We start from the raw sequence: 18,387 nt of genomic DNA, 5'->3' as shown, positions 1-18,387 counted from the left end.
GGGCAGCAGCACCGGGGCAGCAGCACCGGGGCAGCAGCACCGGGGCACCAGCCGGGACTCGCCGTGGCCTCGCCCCGGGGAGCAGCACACATGCCGAGGGGCCTCGACAGACCGAACTTAGCGACACAGCGGCTTGAGGCAGGTGCCCTCCGGGTGGGATGAGGGCTGGCTCGGCAGCCCCCAGCCCTGTGCCCTCCTGGGCTCGCAGCCCCCGCTCCCTTTCTCTCCCTGGATTTGCAGCGAGTGAGCACAACACCCGGAGCTGCCCGTGCCTCCCGCTCCCTTGGAGCCCAGGGGAGCCGCACCGGGACCGGCCGCGGTGCCGTGGCCGTGTCAGGAAAATCTCCTTTCGTGATATTGCCGTGGCGGCGGAACGCCTGGCCCTGAGGATGCCCAGGGCCACCAGCCCTCCGTCCCGCCGGCTTTGGCACCTCCCCGCCCCGTCCCACCCCGGCAGCGCGGCTCCCGAGAACTTTGCAGGAAGTGCCGGGCAGAGTCCAGCCCAGCCGAGCCCTGCCCAGCCGAGCCCTGCCCAGACGCGCTTGTTGAGGGCCGGGGGCCGGAGGGGTGAGACAAGTGGGGCCGTGCTCGGCGGGACACGGTGCGCGGGGGGCCCGGCTGGAGCTGCTGCCGCGGGTCGGGACGGCGGGATTTGGGGTGGCGTGGGGCCAGGGGCAGGGCATGTGTGGACAGTCCGAGACCCGTGTGTGTGTGTGTCCGTGTGCGGGGGTGTGTCCATGTGCAGGTTTGTGTGCCCGTGTGCGGGTCTGTGTGTGTCCATGTGCGGGTCTGTGTGTCCCTGTGCAGGTTTGTGTGTCGGTGTGTCTGTGCCTGCCTGTGCACAGGATGTACAGACCCGCGTAAGGCGGCACACCCTGAGCTGCCTCTGTGACCTCCAAGCCTTTCCAGCCTGGGCAGTGCGGAGCTCCCCTTCGGTTCCTTCACCATCAACAGCTTTACAAAGCTATAGCAGATGAGCTTTTTTCTTGTGGTTGTGTTGTATGCAGCCTTTTTTTGTAAGAAATGCTCACCTTTATACTAAAGCAGCAGTTTCACTTTTATCCCACTGACACTTGGTTTCACGACGGGGTTCTATGAGGACCTGTTGCAGTTTTTGAGCTGCCTCTGGGCTCTGCTTCCTGTTCTTGTCATTACATTCCTGCCCTTTCAGGGAGATGGGTGTGACGAGTGTGAGGTCTCCACCAAACTGTGCCTTGGGAACATCAGTCCTGCCATGTCCCACAGGTTAACAGTAAAAGCACTGCTCCTCAGGGTGTTGCTGGGGCATTAGCTTGTTTCTGCTGGCCTCGAAAGTAAGAACCAAGTTTGTTCTAGTTCTGCATCACTCACTCAAACTTTTATTCACCTATTTGATCCATGATAGAGTTTACAAAGAGCTCTCGATATTCATATCATAAGCTAGTTTAGTTGCCAAGCTCAGGAAGAGTTGCAAAAGATAAAGGAAGTGGAAAGAGCAGGAAACAAGGTCCTTGGAAGTATGTGACTACTGGTGTAAAAGCAAGTGTAGTGCCTCTGCTCATCTTTTAACTACCTGTGTGCTATGGTGATAGTGTCTTCTTTTAAAAGTCCTAGATGGATGAAGGGTTCTTCACGCTAAGAAAGCAGAGGAGTAATTAATTTGTTCAAATTTTGTACCTCTGCTCCTTTAGGTTCGAATCCTTCTCAGCATGCACTATGTGATATCTATTTTTTCCCTTTCCCTTTGTCTGTGGAGGATGCTGAGGGGAAGAAACAGGGACTAGCTGGTAACTAGCTGGCCACAGCTCTGTGCCTGGTTTGCACTTCCACAAGAGCCCTGTCTGACTGCACAGTCCAGTGCTCCTGTGTCATGGATGTGTCTTTTCTAACCCCGTCCCTGGCCCTGACATGTTTGCTCTGCTGCCCTTTGCCCACTCACTTCTATCCCATTGGCACTCGGTTTCACAACCAGGTTCAATGAGGACCTATCATGGTCTGTGAGCTGCCCCTGGGCTTTGCTTCTGGCTCAGCTCTCCCTGTCCCAGTTTTCTTCTCCACTTGTAAAGCTTCCCACTAAGGCACTTTGAAATCTGCATAAGGAATAGGCATTTACATTTATGTCTTTTAAAGTTAATATTACTATTTATTCTGATGGTGGCTAATTGCTCCATTCCTTGCTGAGATGTTGGCTGGAAACATCTGAGGTTTTCCCTAGGAGGAGAAGCCTCTGTGGCATCTGTCACCCTGAATTTCTGTGCTCTCTGCCTGCAAAGCTTTCAGTAACATGCATGTAATCCTTCTTGCCCTTTTGCTGTGATTATAAACTGTTTCCAGCCACTCTGGGCTGAGGCAGGAGGCATTCACGGTGCACTTGTGCTCTCTTTCACCGCCATCTTTCCTCCTCCTCCTCGTCCCAGCTGCCTTGTGGTGCCGCTGGTTCCTGCTTGCCTGGCAAGTCAGAGCATGTCCAGACCCCATGGAGGAGATGCAGAAGACGGTAGAGCTGCTGAGCCTCTGGGACAAGTGCGTGGAGGGGGCTTCAGGGGCTGCTGCGCTTGCTGGCCCCTGCCTTGCAGGCAACAGACTGAACCTGGATGTTTATCCTGATGGCTGCTGCCATTTCCTCCGGCTGTTGAAGGAGCAACGGGAAGAGGTGGTCCAGGTCGAGTTCCTTCGTCTCAGCAGCAACGATTGCCTCATTGGCACCACGCTGGACAGCCTTCCTCAGCTGCAGCACCTGAAATCCCTGGTGCTGAAAGGTAAATTGGCCTGTCACCATCCAACTTTTCTAGGCTCAGATTTTCTGTTAATCCTTCTCTCTACATCTGCAGGATGAACTGCCCTTGGAAGTGTTTTGTTCCAGTGTCCCTTACCTCAGCTTTGGCTCTTAGCCTTACTCAGAGCTGCGTGCAGATTTCAACAAGATACAGCTTCTAGACTCTTATTTCCTTACTTTGTTTCTACAGCTACCTGGGGATCAGTTTTTGGAGTCTGGTTGAGTTGATGCTGCAGAATTTTCTCTAATCACTCTCTTTAAGAGCATTTTTTGCAGTTATTCAAGAAGAGGGGGATTGAAAGGTGTTGGATTTTTTGGTAAATGTTCAGCCCCTCTAATTTTTGGACGTATAATAAATTGTCTTTTCTGCATTTCCATCTGAATCAATCCATGCTTAGATCTTTGCTTACTGCCAATAACTGTACGTTTAGCAGAGTTCAAGACAGACCAGAAGAGGTTGATCAACATTTTATCTAAAGTATGACTCAGGGCATGCATGTAATTTGGCAAAGTGTAATAACTGTTAGAGCTATAAGTATTAGATCATTATTTGAACTTTCTCATCTCTTTATTGTGGGAGGATCTCAATACAAGTGTTATAATTTCTTTATCAGTCTGAATCATTTGCTCTTTGGGAGGTGGAATTTTAAAAATAAATGAGAGAAAAAAGAGGGAGTTTGTGGCCAGAATTCAGGGTTCCAGCTGAAAACTGAAAAGATTGAGGTTCGTTTCTATATCTGCCACAGATTTCTCATGTGAATAATTTGAAATTCTTTTCCATCTTTAGTAAGGTGATGATATTAGTCCTGTTTAGTGAGATGTACGCACATCCTGAGCATCCTGAAGTGCGATAAAATAATTCACTAAGATTTTCATATGTACAAAGTGAAATGTGTCTGATAGTTTGGTTGTTTAATTTTGCACCATTATGCAGCATAAAAAGTGTTTGGTGCCCTCTGCTGTATGTGGATACAAATAGAGAACAGGAGAGGGGGAGTAGGAAACAATGAACAAACAGAGAAGTTTCCTTTTGTTTGCTCAACGTATTTTCCATTGGTGCAGCCCTTCTCCAATTTAAGTGTCACAAGCTGGGGTGGGGAACTTGTATCCTTCTTTCTCTGTGCTGTCTGGCCTACATAAAACTGAATTACCTACTTCCCCCCCCCCATTTTCACTGCTTTTGCCGTGTCTGCCCTCCACTCTTGCAAGGGCAGATCTCAATCCTCAGGGCTGATCCTCAGGGCTGTTTATTTCTCGACAGCATGGACAAAGCCTTGAGGGGAAGGACTGTCTCCTTAATCCATAAAGTGTTGTGTGTCAGCTGCTGATGCTGGTGAGGAAGAGGTGGGGAAGGAGAGCAGGAGGCTTGGAGGTATATGGGCCACCCTGCTGAAGGGCGGTAGATGTGTGGGATGTCCTGGCTAGTTCTGAGCTTTGACTCCAGATGTGTTTAGCAGAGCTGTACTGGTTCACTGTGGCATCTAGATTTCATAACAGATTTTTACCATTGCACCCCTTTCACTGATCAGAAAACTGAGGCATGAAGCAGAAGACTCACTTCTCTGAGTACTTTGTAATCAGTGCTGCTCACTGTGATCAGTAACTCCCCATCTCATGAGTCTCTGCACTGAGGAGTCTCATGTGAGGCTGGCGTGGTGTCCCTGTAGCATACTGACCTCTTCTTCTACTTCCCTCCACACCCAGGAGGCCATGCTAGAGATAAGTTTGGTTCCTGTCAGCGTGGCTCCCTGACAAGCTTGCCACAAGACTTTGGGAAGCTGAAGTGTCTCACCCACCTGGATCTCAGCTTCAACAGACTCTCCACCTTGCCGAGCTCCATTCTCCACCTCCCCAGCCTCCGTGTGCTCCTGGTGAGCCACAACAGCCTGGTGGCACTTCCCGAGGACTTTGGGTGTCTTAGCAAGCTGACTTTCTTCTCTGCTATGAAAAATCAGCTGACGGACTTACCTCAGAGCATTGGGGAGCTGTCAATGCTGCAGACCCTGGATCTTTCAGAAAATGTTTTGCAATTGCTCCCTGAAGAAATTGGGAATCTGCACAACTGCAAAGAGCTGGTTCTCTCTGGGAATTGTTTATCGAGCATCCCAGACTCCTTAGGTATGTATTTTATAGGGGAAAAGAAGACATGGGCTTGCCAAGCTTTTGGTACAGCCTAGGACCTTCTGAAGTCCTTGGTCTCTGTCCCCAGAGCTGTTAGCCTGCTGGAGCCAAATGAAAGGGGTATCTGGAAGAAACATGCTTGGTTCAGTCAGTCTCTGGTTCAATCAGTCATAAATGAGCGTTACTGGACCACACTTTCTGTTCCTGTGGATCAGCAACATGGCTAAGATCTCAGTACAATTTACAATCTGGCCTGGCTGGTTTTGGGTAGCACCCAGGACTGGAAACAGAAGAGCTGGGGTTTGATGGGATACAAATCTGGGCTTGAAATCACAGTGTACGGTGTGGACAAGTCCATGGAACTGGGCTCTGACTTCTGCTGCCCAGCCTCCTGGCTCTTGGATCTTCTATTACTTTGTGCCTGAGGTTGTTATTGATGCTGTCACAGAAGTATCTTACATCCACACTCATAGCTGGGTGCTGAAAAGCAGAGGACAGAGGAGGTTATGTTGCCTCAGCTAATTCCCTGCATCCCTTTATTATGTGAGCTATAGAGATGCTGGGCTTTTGTACTTTTCCCTCATTATATGTGTGTTTACATGGGATGAGGAAGGGGGGGTTAGAGCTGATGCGCGACACAATTAACAACTTCTTGTTCTTGTTCTAACCTGCAGCCAATTTGAAGTCTCTGTGTGAGCTGCATCTCCACAGCAATTTCCTGGTGACAGTCCCTGCCTCGCTTGCCAGCCTGCCCAACTTGTCCAGACTTGATCTGCAGAACAACTGCCTCCGTGCCGTCCCCGCTGAGATCCAGGCCTTGCCATTTGTGGACCTCCATGGCAATCCCTTAGGAAAAACTGAACCATCTCTGCAGGCTGGTAATTGCAAGGCTTCTGCTGCTGTGTGTTCAGCCCAGCTGTTCCCTCACTCAGCCCAGCATGGTGTAGATGGGTTTGGATTAGAGAAGGCAAGCAGGGGGGAATCAGATCAGTCTTTATTTGTCTGGAATAATTATTAGGTTGTAAGGATACAGACAGTACTAGTTATGTTTTTATGAGCCCAAGCCTGGTCTGAAGGGCTCAGTTGTCCCTGGATTTGGGCTTTCTCAATAAGGTTTAATTGTGGAAGTGAAAATGGGATTCACAGGAAATGAATCAGAAGAGGTCCCTAAAGAGGTCCAGCCTTTTTAGCAGAGGTGAGCACCAGTTCTTGCACTTGCTGCACGGCCCTAAAGCTGTGGTGGCTCATGCTGGAAGCTCAAAGAGCAGTAAGGGGTCATTCTGCTATGCAGTTACCTCCTGCTTTCCTGGGGTTCACAGGCTGCAGGGGAGCAGCTCTTTGTTCAAGATGAAGGTGATGAATAAGCAGGAATCTGAGCAGGGTTTCCCAATGGTGCTCATGTTCACAAGAGCAATCACTGATTCCCAGAGGTGGCCCGAGGCAATCAAATATGGCCCTGAGAGCTGCAGGGCTGGTAGATTGAAATATTTTATGATTCCCTCTACTTCTGAGTTTCCCGGGGGGAGAGTCGGCATTTCCTTGTCTTGGGACCTCTAGACCTCTTGCCATCCTCTTGCTGCTGCTTGATCTGGAGCCCACTGCAGTGTGAGCAGGGTTCCATAGTGGCTTCTGTCAGATTAGGATTAAGCCAAAACTGTTCAGCCTTTTTTGTCTACCCTGGTTTAGGTAACCTCTGTCTTTTCCTCCTACCCAAACCTTCTTATTGCCTCAGGTGAATCCAGTGCTAGAGGGCTAAGAAAACTCTCCTGTAGATTAAGACAGCACAGGTAAGCCTCTGTTATGAAGAACTTATATTACTGTGGTGTTACAAGGTCCCAGACAAGGTTGGTGCAAGGTGGGGATTGCACTGCAGGAATGTATAGGCTTATGGCCTCAGCAGGCCAGTCAAACACAAGTATGAGATTCTTCTGTTGATTTTTGGAGGACTGAAGTCATTGCACAGTGTCCTACATTCATGCATTTCTTCCAAAAGCTTTCCTGTCACCTCCGAAGGCTGCAAAGTGGTCCTGCCCTGTGACATCCATTTCTACTTTCCAGCGGGGGCTGTCTCTGATCCTCTCCGGATCCACTTCCGAGTCCTCGAACCGGACCCTCAGTGGGTAAAGCTTAGACACCATGATGTCTTGCTGAGTACGGTCCTGGAGCTGCAGCCTCATGGGGTCAAATTCCAGCAGGTGAGGACACATCTAGGTCACCTCCTGATAAATCTGCCTTTGAAGTAGCTCATCAGAGTCTTCTGAGAGAGCCTTTTGGGACTTTTGAGACAGCTACCCCCATAACTGCTGCTTTTAAATATCTGCAGGACTGTCTTTCAAAGAAGCCCCACCGCAAAGACTCAGAAAGGACACAGCCAGCTTCTCTGGAGCTGTGCTGGCCTGGTGCCTTTTCCTTCCCCACTGCTCTTAATTCTGCTGAGCTGTAACCTTTCTCACTCACAACTCTCCTGCTGTGCCAGAGGATAAGTGCTGTTCCAGCATCTGGCCTTAGCTTGCAAAGACAATGGTTTGCATCCTTCTATAGAAGTCTGATTGTGTGGTTTTCATTCAAGCTGGCAGGTAGTTACACCCCCAGCCCCATCATGGCTAACAAGCAGCTCACTGGAGAAGTTGGTTTGCCCTTTCTGCCCAGCAGCTGCTGAACTTTTCCTGCTGTCCCACTCCATAGCGAATCTGACATCTGTCACCTCCCCAGAGACTGCAGGGTAGAGCGGATTCCTTCCTGCACTCCCTGCATACAGGTTGTGTGTCATCTTCCCCCTTCTTGTTTGCACAGGAAGCAGAGCTGGGCTTGGTTTTATCCTTTCTACTGGTGTCTCACAGCAATGCTTTTTTGCCAGGAGGTGCAGATCTGGATGCCATTTGTCCAGCCTCAAATGCTTCACGAACATGAGGTGGTAGTTCAGACCTTCAGTGGGCAGAGCTGGAGTGATCTGAGAACAAGAGTGAAGGAGAAGAGAGGATTAATGGTGAGCAGATTGAAGTGACCAGTGACACACATTGTTGCTCTTTGGTTTTGCCCAGCCAAGAGTGAGCCCATTTGAAACATCTCATGAGCTGCATTTTGACCAGCTGCTATAAAATGTAGTGGATTTCAGCTCCAGGTTTCCTCTCTCATGGAGGTGTGTCTGCTGAAGGTGGTGAGTTGCAGCCTGCCATGCTTCATCCCTGTTCTAGTGCTTTCATCTGCTCGGCTGATACTGGTCCTTATTTTCCTGCCTTTATTGTATTAAATTATATACCTATATATTTTCTTCCCTGCCTTCTGTTACAGATGGCTCACTGTAGGGTCCTTCACTTCTCTTGGTTCCTTGTTGTGGGTCGACCTGTGCAAGATGAATGCGAAGTGCCAGCAGAGGGGACACTGCTCTTTTCCAGTGTGGATCCAGCCATCAAAGTGATCTTTCCTCCTGGAGTCACCGAAGAACCTCGCAGGATCAAGATGCAGGTGTGCATGCTTTAAAAAACAACCATTGGTAAGCTGTGGTGCAGCTGTTGTCCCATGCCAAGTACAGGAACTGAACTCGAGATGTCTGCCCTAGGATAGTTCCTATCTGACATGGGTGCTTCGTGGGATCACCCATCTCAGATCACCTTCTTTCTTAACTTCTCTGCCTGCAAAATGGGCCGTACTGCAAGCTGCCCTATGGGGTCTCCAGCAGACCAGCAGGTAGCTGCTATAAAGGAAACACAAGGAGATTTTGCCTCTTTTTCCCTTGCAAAACTGAGCTTGGCAAAACAGCTCAGTGAGACTTGGGTGGGGGGAAATCTAATGTGGATCTAATTCTGAAGCCGCCCCGCTAAAATGAATTGTTCACTGTAGTTACCAGATAGCGCTAAATGCTATTGTAATATCTTGGTCTGTCCCAGCTTGCAGGTTGCCAGACTTCAGCCAAAGTTCACTGTGCTTCTACTTCTCGCTGGGTCCTGAGGCAAGAGCTGCATTTGCCTGCTGGGTGCTGGGGGAGCTGTGTGAGCAATGTGGGAATTCGGTGTCTGACTGCTCTGCTCACTGTGCTGTCTGCCGTGTCCAGGTGCTGGAGGTCCCTGCGGAAGTGATAGACGAAATCACAGCCAATGCAGGGTGCAGAGCCAGTCCCCTGCTCTGCCTCTCCCAGGACTCCCTGGTGGATTTTCTCAATCCAGTGACAATTCAGCTGCCCCTCCCACCTGGAGTCACAGGTTGGTTCATTCCTAAAACTGGCAAAGAGAAATGCCATATGTGGAAAACCACAAATGGCAAGCTGAGAATTTTGTTTGCCTCTCCTGTTGATAATAAAGCTTGCTTTTCCTGCAGGAACAGCAAAATCCATCTGCTGAGTGAGTGGTCATATAGGGTGGTGGGAGCTGAAGGTAGTTCAGATCCATCAGATCAGTGCTGGGCTTCACAGATGAGATAAGCTGGGAGAATGGCCTTGGCAAATGGATTTCTCTGTCAAAACGCATGTATATTTAGGTTGCTGGTTTCAGTATGGTGGATTAGAGAGTCACTCCTGCCAACCGAGGAGATGCTTGGTGAAAGGGCTTTGAATCATGGTTCGGAATAGCTTGAAACAGGAAATGAAGATGCTGCCTCCAGGGGTCTGCCTTCTCTTTTCCTTGCTCATGACTCAGGTGCTGAGCCACTGCAGTTAAAGCTGTATGATGATATGCTAAGCCATATCCCACTCTCAATACTGCTAAAAAAGTAAAAAAGCCTCAGTTGTGCCAGGAATTCTTCTGTTTGCTGAGTACCACATGTCTCCTAATTCCTACTTTCTTTGATCTTTCCTGGCTTTCTTGTGAAGAAGTAAAATTTTTTTGGGTGTGATACAGTCTTTGTTATAACACTACATGGTATTTGTATGTCTGAAGTACATCAGGATTGAAAAGTCTGTGGGATGTACATTAGAAAGAGGTGGAACTTAATTAGATTTTGGTGTTGAGAATTGTCAAATGAATCTGTTGGTGGAAATTGGCACACTGTTGTTTTAAGTCTGCCTATTTTGCCAGTATATCCTTGAAGCATTGGGTTAGCATAGTCCTTTTATTGCTGCTTTTCTTTGAGCAAAGTTAAGTCCTGGATGTTGAAGGCCATGAGCCTTAATTTGATGCTTTTAAAAAGTAAATCACCCAAACCCATGGCTGGATTTGTAAAGCAATGAATAAAGGCTTCTACTGCCTATAGCATCTCTTGATTGTTGTTGTCTTTAGGGCTAAATTTGGATCAGTTAAGGCTGCGTCTTCTCCATGGTGACCTGGAGGGCCAAACCTGGGATGACATTACCAGTCAGGTGGTGCTGAAATTCACTCATATTTATGTGATGTTTCAAGTCACTCACTTCTCCTGGTAAGTGCAGGATTAGTCCTGAGGAAAAGATGGGATGTTCATCTGCCTTGCTTTTCCCACACTCTGACCAGAAGTCATGTCATTAACCCTATCTGTTCCCTTTTCTCTTCACAAGTCAGGCCCAGTTTAGCACTTGTGTCTCTACCCATCATATTTTAAAATCTTGTGGGTATGACACTGGTGTTTCTATCTGGACGGGATCCCTCCTGTTTCTTAATTCCTTGTCTGCCAGGTACTGGCTGTGGTACACCACCAAGACCTGCATTGAAGGCATTGCCAAGAAGGTCTATGAGCGGCTGCGTCTGTACCAGGTGAACTTCATTGCGCTGCAGAGGAAGAGGGACCCCGAGCAAGTCCTGCTACAGTGTGTCCCCAAGCACAAGGTCTGATCGGCATTCCATTGCCTTGTTCCTGAGCTTTCTGGGCCTCGTTTATAGGATATAAGGGCAACAGTGCACAAAATGGTCCTGTTTACTGCCCCAGAGTCATGGCTGGAGTGTGCTGTCACCACACAGTTGGTGTGATACTGATTCACAGGGAGCTGGGGGAAGAAGGAAACCTCATTCTATGCAGTGGCACATGCCATGCATTGATTTCCTACTCTGAGGATTGGGCTGCTAAAATCCACTGAGCCAAAGTTACTGGCCATGTATATGCTGTTAGCATCCAGCAAACATGAGGCAAAACATGTTGGCTTAAACTTAAGTCAAAGTTAAAGCTTACACGTCACTTGTCTGGGCTAGTGGTGTGGGCAGCAGCAGTGCTTTGATTTCATCTGGAGTGGTTAGAAGTGGTACTCTTCCCAATGTTCCTTGATGTTTACAGTTCAAGCAGTGGACAGAACATATGACCCCTCCTTAACCTACTTCAGTGCAACATCAGGTTGGTTTATGCTATGAGTTTGAGCTAATCAGACTGACTTTGTAGGGAAGGAGATGGGAAGCACTCATGCATTCTCTTCTGCTGCCTCTGCTCTAGGGGTATCAGCCCTGAGCAGTGTTGCTTCAGATGTTAGCAAAGAGTGTGCATGTGTTTGTGGAGCGTGTACCTTGACAGGCACTGCCGTTTGGTGAGGTGGGAGTTGTGTTATCAGTCTGCCAGTACTGGGCTGCATATCCAGCTCTGCATAATCCTCTGATCTGGTTGCTTCTTCTCTTAATTTGTTTTATATTGAAATGACCCATGGACACAAGCATCTGCAAGGATTCTTTATATCTTGGGTTCTGGGCTAAAATTATCTCCACAGGAGGCAGCAATGACACTGACAGTGAGATCCTGCTTTGGGTGTGTCTGTATTCCTGCTAGGGTTGGTCATGGGATGAGAGAGGTTTACTTTTAAAAATAGAAGGAAGACTAGACACTTTGGGCCCAAGATAACTCTTGCACTGCCTCTGACACCCCAAGTCTGCCACTGTGATCACAGACTGCAAAGCCAAAATGAGCTCTGGTGTATTGTATGAGCTGTTGTAGCATGTGTCTTTTTGCAGAGAAAATGTCTTTTAATGGTATACTGTGAGGGGGACATGGTAGCAAGTAAATCCCTCCCTGTCTTTGAAGGTTACTGACCTGTTAAAAAAGATACATTGCTGAAAATGCTTATTTTAAAGGCATCTTTGGAATTGCCTATCTTTGTTAGTCCACATAGACTTGTCCAGTTTTTATTTGAGAGGAGGCACAAAAGGCACAAAACTCAAAGCACCACTTCTTTGTCTGTAGTGAATGTACCGGGAATAGCAGGGGGAGGGTGTTTGTTCATTTGTTTACATCCTTCTCATGTGAAATGGTCTTTTCTGGTTAAAGGTGAGTGAGAGGAACATCAAGAGTGTAGGGACATGGGCCAGGGAACAGACGTGCTTCAGACCAAACACGGTGTCCTGTGTTGTCATCCTTGTCAGGTTGACCCAGTGCTGGAGAGGCTGCAGAACCGCTATCAAGGACCGGAGCCATCTGACATGGTGGAGATGTTTGAGGGAGAACAATTTTTTGCAGCTTTTGAGCGAGGCATCAGCATTGATATGGGTATGGCAGTACTGGGCTCATTCTGCTGCTCCCTACCTCTTGTGCTTCTCTGGCCCCAGGCATGTTTCTGCTGGGGGCTGTACTCATCCATGACATTCCTCTCTGTCTCCAGTTGGACCACTACTCACAGCAGCCAACCCATGATTTTGTCACATTCTCTGGTCACCCATCTTTTGTGTCTACTTTTCCCTATGAAAATACTGTTTGCAGACTTTCATTTCCTCTCATGCTCTTGTAAACCTGCAGAGGGCAATAGCTAAATGTGTTTATTTTATGACCGATCTGCTTCTGCAGCCAGCTATGCCCTTTTCCTGGCATCTTAGACACCACACTGGGATGCCCATGGTGATCTAATTAATGTTGCCCATTTCTGAGAACACATATAAAGTTGGGGGGTTTTTTGAGAAGATATTTCTGAAATAATCCAGAACAGATAATTCCTGCTGTTGGAGCCACTAGAAGAGAAGGAAAGAGGGAGCAGGACAAAAACGCAAGACAATGTTTTATGTCCCAATGTGGCTGGACCTGTTCCAGCTGCAAAATGAGCCATTTTCTGCAAAACTCGGACACAAAGCTCAGTTTCACTGGTGTAAAGTAAACACAACTTAAAAGTGCACTGGACTTTCAGTGGAGTTCATGAGGCCAGAGTCTGTCCCTCTATCTTGATTTAGGCTGGACTCTTAACTTAATTTCCAGCTAATTACATATATGAATGTTGTACCTGATTATATTTTTTTTCCTTTAGCTCTACTCTGCACCCCTGTATAAATGGTGATGAGATGGGTGACCTTTTTTTTGTGCATTAAAGGGTGCTATTGCAGCTGATTCTGCCCTCCAAAAGACAGTATGGACTGAGATGGGAAGGAAGCATCAAGGATGGACTTAACTCCATGTGTCATCCTGCCTTGCCTTCCGTTCTTGAACTTTATCTCTGCCTTGTGTCCATTCTTTTTCACTTGTAGGACCTGCTTTCTCTACAGTCAGTGTTTTCTGCTTTCCTGTGTCACTCAGTGAGGAAGGGAAGGTTGCAATTCTTTCAGCCATGAGCAGAAGGAGTAGTTAGTAGCATGGAGGCTGCTAGTGGATGATGGGCTGTTGGCCAGGCTTAAAAAGCTGCACACTTTTCTCCACAAGTTGACTGTTTGCTGCTTCTCTGCACAGATCGCCCTGACTGTGTGGATGGACGTCTGTCATTTATTTTTTATTCCCACTTGAAGAACATGAAGGAAGTATATGTGACCTCCCCTGTGAACAGGAAAGGCCAAGCTGTAAAAGGCCAGGTGAGCAATGAGTTACACGGACTTTTTGTTTCCTCTTTCATCAGCATTGCTTTTACAATACTCCTCATAGTAATCTGAGTGCTGTGCATGACTCTTTTCCTCCCCTCTTTCTCTGGTTTTGGATTTCACTGACTAAACCCTGAATAATCAAGAAGTGTAGTCTGGAAGGATCACTCATCACTTAGGACTTACATTCCTGCTGTTAATTCTTGGGGTGTTGACAGTAAGTCCAGCCTTTACAGCAGAACCTCAGTGCTCCTCCCAGTTGCACGTAATTTGTGGGCTAGGGATAGGTGAGAATGTTGAATTCAGACAGAAAAGACATGGTGCCAACAGGCTTGGCCACTGTGCTTGAATCAGAGCCTCACTGCATGCTTTCTGTTTGCAAAGGTCTCCTTCTACCGAGGGGCAGTTCCAGAGAACATCCCTGAAGATGCCAGCAGGAGGAGGAAAGGAGCGGACTCCCTCTGGCTTGCTACTTTGCCCATCAAACTACCTGTAAGTTGTCTTCTACAGAAAAATCAATCTAGATGGGTTAGGAACATGGCCTTCCTGCTCAGCTAATTTTGTTTTCCTCTGTGAGAAGGGATGCAATGAGTGACTACAAGAAATAGCTGCCCAAATAGGTCGTGGTGATTTTCCCACTCCTTGTGAGTGAGCTCTTCTGAAATGAGAAACATGAATAGCTAGGAGTGGTCTCCATCTCTCCTGTCATCTTGCCTGCCAAGCACAGGCTTGTTGGATGGGTGGTCAGAGAGGGCGGATCCTTTGAATGAATGAGGGATGTAGTACACAAGGAAGCTCACTGTAATTAAGGGAAGTGTCTGTTTTGTTTGTAAATTTCTTAGTCACACAGCTCATGCAGCAGGAAAAAAGAAAGGATTAGATTGAGGTAATTATGCTGGATTTGAATACAGACATGAAGTGTAAGTATTCTGGTGTGAGCTTTAAAGTCTAGGCTGTGTGTTATTGTGAGAAAGGCAACTTTTCCTTATGGAATTTAATTGATTTTTGAGAAGCTTAAAACAATATAAACTTTGGTAGGCTGAATGCTTCCCTTCAGATCACGTGCCATGATCTCACATCCGTTTCTGTCACATGCAACTTTAACTACAAATCTAGACTAAGTGCTCTCTTACTGCTGAGGCAAACACACTTTTGAGACATGGCTCATTTTAAACTGCTCTTTAAAGACAGGTAAGGAAATTTCCAGTGTGAGCTATGTGAAAACTATAATTTGATATTTTTCTGAGGCAATGAGCATAGCTGGTCATTGCCAGTGTGAGTGCTCCTTACTTCTTACAGCCTGACTCTTCAGCCCCAAGAATTTCCTTTCTCCCCAGTAGGAGGAAGGAAATTTCTGTATGGAGACTGAGTGGCCAGACACTGTCCTCTATGAAAACAATTTGTAGAAGAAAGTATGTTCTTTCTCTCTCTTCTCTGTGACACAGCAATTGAAATCCCGCTGTGATGAGAATCCCGGTCCCCTGTGTGGCTTCTCCTTCCCTCCCTTGAACCTGGGCAATGCTGAGACTGGTTACCTGACACAGGCAAACCTGCTGAGCATTGCCAGGCGTGTGGGATCTGACTGGCAGACCATTGGCCTCAACCTGGGCTTGACCTATCAGCAGATTGAGCGCATAGGACACAATAACAGGTAAAATAGGACAACAGTGATCAACAATGATGCATTCCATCTATCTATGTATCTGTCTATCTCTCTGCAGTGTAATAGTATCAATTAATGCTTGGCTGGTTGAAAGGTTTTACACTGTAATTGTTCCACTGAATAAAAGACGGGTTGACTAATGGTTCTTCTCAAAATAATGCCTTATATAATGGAGAACTGATTATTTTCTCTTGCCATTATAAAACAAAGCTTTTTGTTTGAAAAACAAAATTGGGAAATAACAAACCTGATGAGCTCTGTAGTTCAGCTGAGTTGCATTCCTGTTTTGTTCTGTGATCTGGATTCCTGGCCAGACTCCATCTCTTACAATGAGCAATGATCTATGGCTTTAATTGTGAATATCATCTGTATGCAAAAAGAGCTTGTGGTACCTCATGGGGCATGCAGTCTGCCCAAAAAGCCAGAGCAGTAGGAGAGAATTAGATTTGTTCTACTATTCCTGTGGGGAAATGACAGTCAAAAGCAGAATGCCTTAATTTGTTATTTTCATTAGGAAAACATTTTTTAGAGAAATGCTGTTGTAGGAGGTGCAACTCCTGTAAGATGGGTGGGGAAGAGGCAGGCCCACTGAGCATTTAGTGTGTCTGGATGGCTTCTTTGGGGCTCTAGTCACGGACTGGGACTTAGGTCAGGTCTCTTTGGGTTGCCAGTCAGGAGAGTGTGTTGGTTACTTCTGTGTTTCCTCTTTTCTTCAGAGACGACCTTGATAAGCAGATCCTGGGCATGCTTTTCTCATGGGCTCAGCAAAACTCAGAGGATCCTGACTGTGTGAGCAAGCTGATTACAGCCATGAAAGAGAGCGGCCGCCAGGACATCGCTGATGAGATTGAAACCATCATTGATCTGGGACGACAGAAATACAGCGAGTCCATCCGCCGCGTGGGCTTGGAGCAGGAGAGCAGCACGGAGAACTCAGCAATAGCTACGATGTAGCACCTAGCAGAAAAAAATGAGTTTCATACAGGGTCCCTCTGCAAACCCAGAGTGACTGTTTGGGGATGCTCCCACCTCAAGGGCCAGTGTCTTCCTCAGGAGCTGGGCATTGATTTACTCGTGAGCAGACTGCTGAGCTCTCTTGAGTCTGTACTCACATGCCGCTTCTGCCAACCCCAGGAAGTTTTGAGTGCATTTATGAGTGTTTTCTCTGCTTCCACTGTTTGACCTTGAGCTTTAGCTTTCAGAAACGTGGAGAAATTTAGAGACTAAAGTGTCTGTCAGTTGAGTACTGGCTAGTGTAGTATTTAATTAATTAATACTCATGTGACATATATTTATTTGTAACTTATTCCTGTAACTGTGTTCTGCTGGAAACACTGGATGTGAGCATTTGGGTCCGTTTGTGCTCCAGTGCTTGTTGGGAGAGTGGAGGTGCAGTCATGAAGGCCTGTGATGTGGTGGGGACTGTTCAGCTATTTCTGTTAATGGTATGTTTTGCTCACATGAAAATGTGAATTGTATTCTCCGTGAAAATGTTTCCTGTTTTCTGTCAAATCTCTTCTAGTTCCCTTAAGTCCAAAACAAAACCTAAGTGGAAGAGGGAAAAACCAATTTGATAAAAATTTTTAGGAAAATTGCTCTTGTTTTTTAGTTTTGCTCCAAAAGCTATTTTGAAACAAATAGGCTGCTGCACCTGCCAGGCTTTTTAGATGAGACCTACATGGTGCTGATCTTTGACAAAATTCTAGTTTCACTTTACCAAAAAAAGGTAAAATCCATAACCTGTTCTGGGAGAGACTCTAATATAAGTGAAAGTAAAATTTCCCTTGCAGTTTCGAAGAGATAGTCCTCACATCCTCCCAATGAAATATGACTGTGTAGTAGTGAAGATGTGACCCTTCCTGAAGTTTGGTGAAAAGCATGACTTAAATTTGCATTTTAAAAACTGGTCTGACCAGCTGTGAAATGGGCACTGTTGTGGGATTGGCATGAATTGTGCTGAGCTAACTTCCCAGCTTTTCAGTCTGAGTATCTTGGATAAGGCTGGAAGCATTTACTGCTTTTTAACTGCACAGTTGTTGACTACTGAGGTGCCCTTCTCTTCCTGTTCCCTGTTTCATGATGGCCCTCAGTTAGTGACCCAGTAATGACAGTGGAAAATTTCATGCAAGCTTTTCAAAAGGCGACTGTCGTCTAAGTAAATTCAACTCTTTCAAGACAGATTTGAATTCAGCATAACTCTCTAAGCATTACTTAAAGGGCTGTTCGCAGTCTGAAAAAAGAAATGTGTATAAAAATGCCAGGTTGCAACACCCAAAGTCAACCTGCAGTTGCCGGTTGGAGAAATCCTGGTGTTTTCTTCCCCTTGTGAACAATCATCGGTGGCTTCCCTGATGCTGTTTCAGACCTGCCGTCACTATTATTTAAAGAGAGGCATAAAATCATTCTGCTTTTTTTTTCATTTAAGGCCATTCTAAGATCTCAGTCCACAGAGTGCTTAGTGTCCAGTCCAGAGCAACGGATAACGACTTACAGACTTGATTTGCCACCTTGGGCCTAGGGACTTCCTCAGATTTGATTTCTTAGGTGCTGCCCTCAAGTCTTATGTTGGGTTCAAGTCATTAGTTCTCTTTTGAATGTACCTTTTCTCTTGTATTCTTTGTCATATGTTCTTGTCTGTAATTTTGGTGTATAACAGTGAGTTATTTGTTCTTTCCTCCAGTTTTGGAGAGATGCATTTGGGCGTACTGCTCTCACTGGGAATAAAATAAGCACTCAACTGTTCACAGTCTACTAATCCATAAATGCCTCAGGAAGTTAGACAGAGACAGGTCCCTTTAATCCTGCTGGCAGAAAGATACTGGTGAGCTTGGCTGTGCTGTGCAGAAATGGGAGAAGAGCCCCTGTTTGGATACTGCTGGCTGCAAAGTGCAGGACAGACTGCAGCCGAGTTAATGGTGTCCCTGGAGCTTGGCTTTGCTGCAGCGGGGCTAAGCTGGGAAACACAATGTTCAGGACGTGAGCTGAGCATATGTCTGGGGCTCAGGTGGAGCCCAGCCTGTGGTGAAAGTGCAGAAGGCTTTTGTCTAGGCAAAACTAGGCTAAGGAAGTCTACAGGTGGCATAAGGCAGCATCCACAGCTACAACGGGATGAAGCTAGGCTACGCTTAGCTTTCCATTTGTGATGGCCGGGCCACAGCTGAATTAGGCAGTGCTGGAATAAGGGACAGGGTAGGCTG

General features: G+C 47.0%; 1 protein-coding gene across 5 annotated transcripts in view; it reads left to right on the top strand.

Moving 5' to 3' along the window:
* PIDD1 (p53-induced death domain protein 1) overlaps positions 1-17,933 on the top strand; it is a 19,096-nt gene extending 1,163 nt beyond the window's left edge. Inside the window, exons 1-17 of one of the 5 annotated variants that reach the window (XM_027642102.1) lie at positions 306-567; positions 1,172-1,252; positions 1,671-2,738; positions 4,460-4,873; positions 5,551-5,754; positions 6,609-6,663; positions 6,867-7,071; positions 7,734-7,862; positions 8,168-8,341; positions 8,928-9,075; positions 10,087-10,222; positions 10,455-10,605; positions 12,118-12,241; positions 13,403-13,521; positions 13,912-14,019; positions 14,973-15,178; positions 15,907-17,933. In XM_027642102.1, the coding sequence (XP_027497903.1) occupies positions 2,456-2,738; positions 4,460-4,873; positions 5,551-5,754; positions 6,609-6,663; positions 6,867-7,071; positions 7,734-7,862; positions 8,168-8,341; positions 8,928-9,075; positions 10,087-10,222; positions 10,455-10,605; positions 12,118-12,241; positions 13,403-13,521; positions 13,912-14,019; positions 14,973-15,178; positions 15,907-16,144 (2,694 nt within the window). In that variant the 5' untranslated portion in view covers positions 306-567; positions 1,172-1,252; positions 1,671-2,455 and the 3' untranslated portion in view covers positions 16,145-17,933. Of the gene's footprint in view, positions 1-305; positions 602-653; positions 746-772; positions 2,739-4,459; positions 4,874-5,550; positions 5,755-6,608; positions 6,664-6,866; positions 7,072-7,733; positions 7,863-8,167; positions 8,342-8,927; positions 9,076-10,086; positions 10,223-10,454; positions 10,606-12,117; positions 12,242-13,402; positions 13,522-13,911; positions 14,020-14,972; positions 15,179-15,906 lie in introns of those variants that run through there. The other 4 variants (XM_027642101.1, XM_027642100.1, XM_027642104.1 and 1 more) reach the window with 4 other exon arrangements.
* The last annotated feature ends 454 nt before the right edge of the window (positions 17,934-18,387 follow it).

The sequence above is a fragment of the Corapipo altera genome, unplaced genomic scaffold (assembly GCF_003945725.1).
Source record: "Corapipo altera isolate COAL_440 unplaced genomic scaffold, ASM394572v1 23b, whole genome shotgun sequence".
NCBI classification, from domain to species: domain Eukaryota; kingdom Metazoa; phylum Chordata; class Aves; order Passeriformes; family Pipridae; genus Corapipo; species Corapipo altera.
The sequence above is the reverse complement of the archived record's forward strand: the minus strand, read 5'-3'. Positions and strand labels throughout refer to the sequence as shown.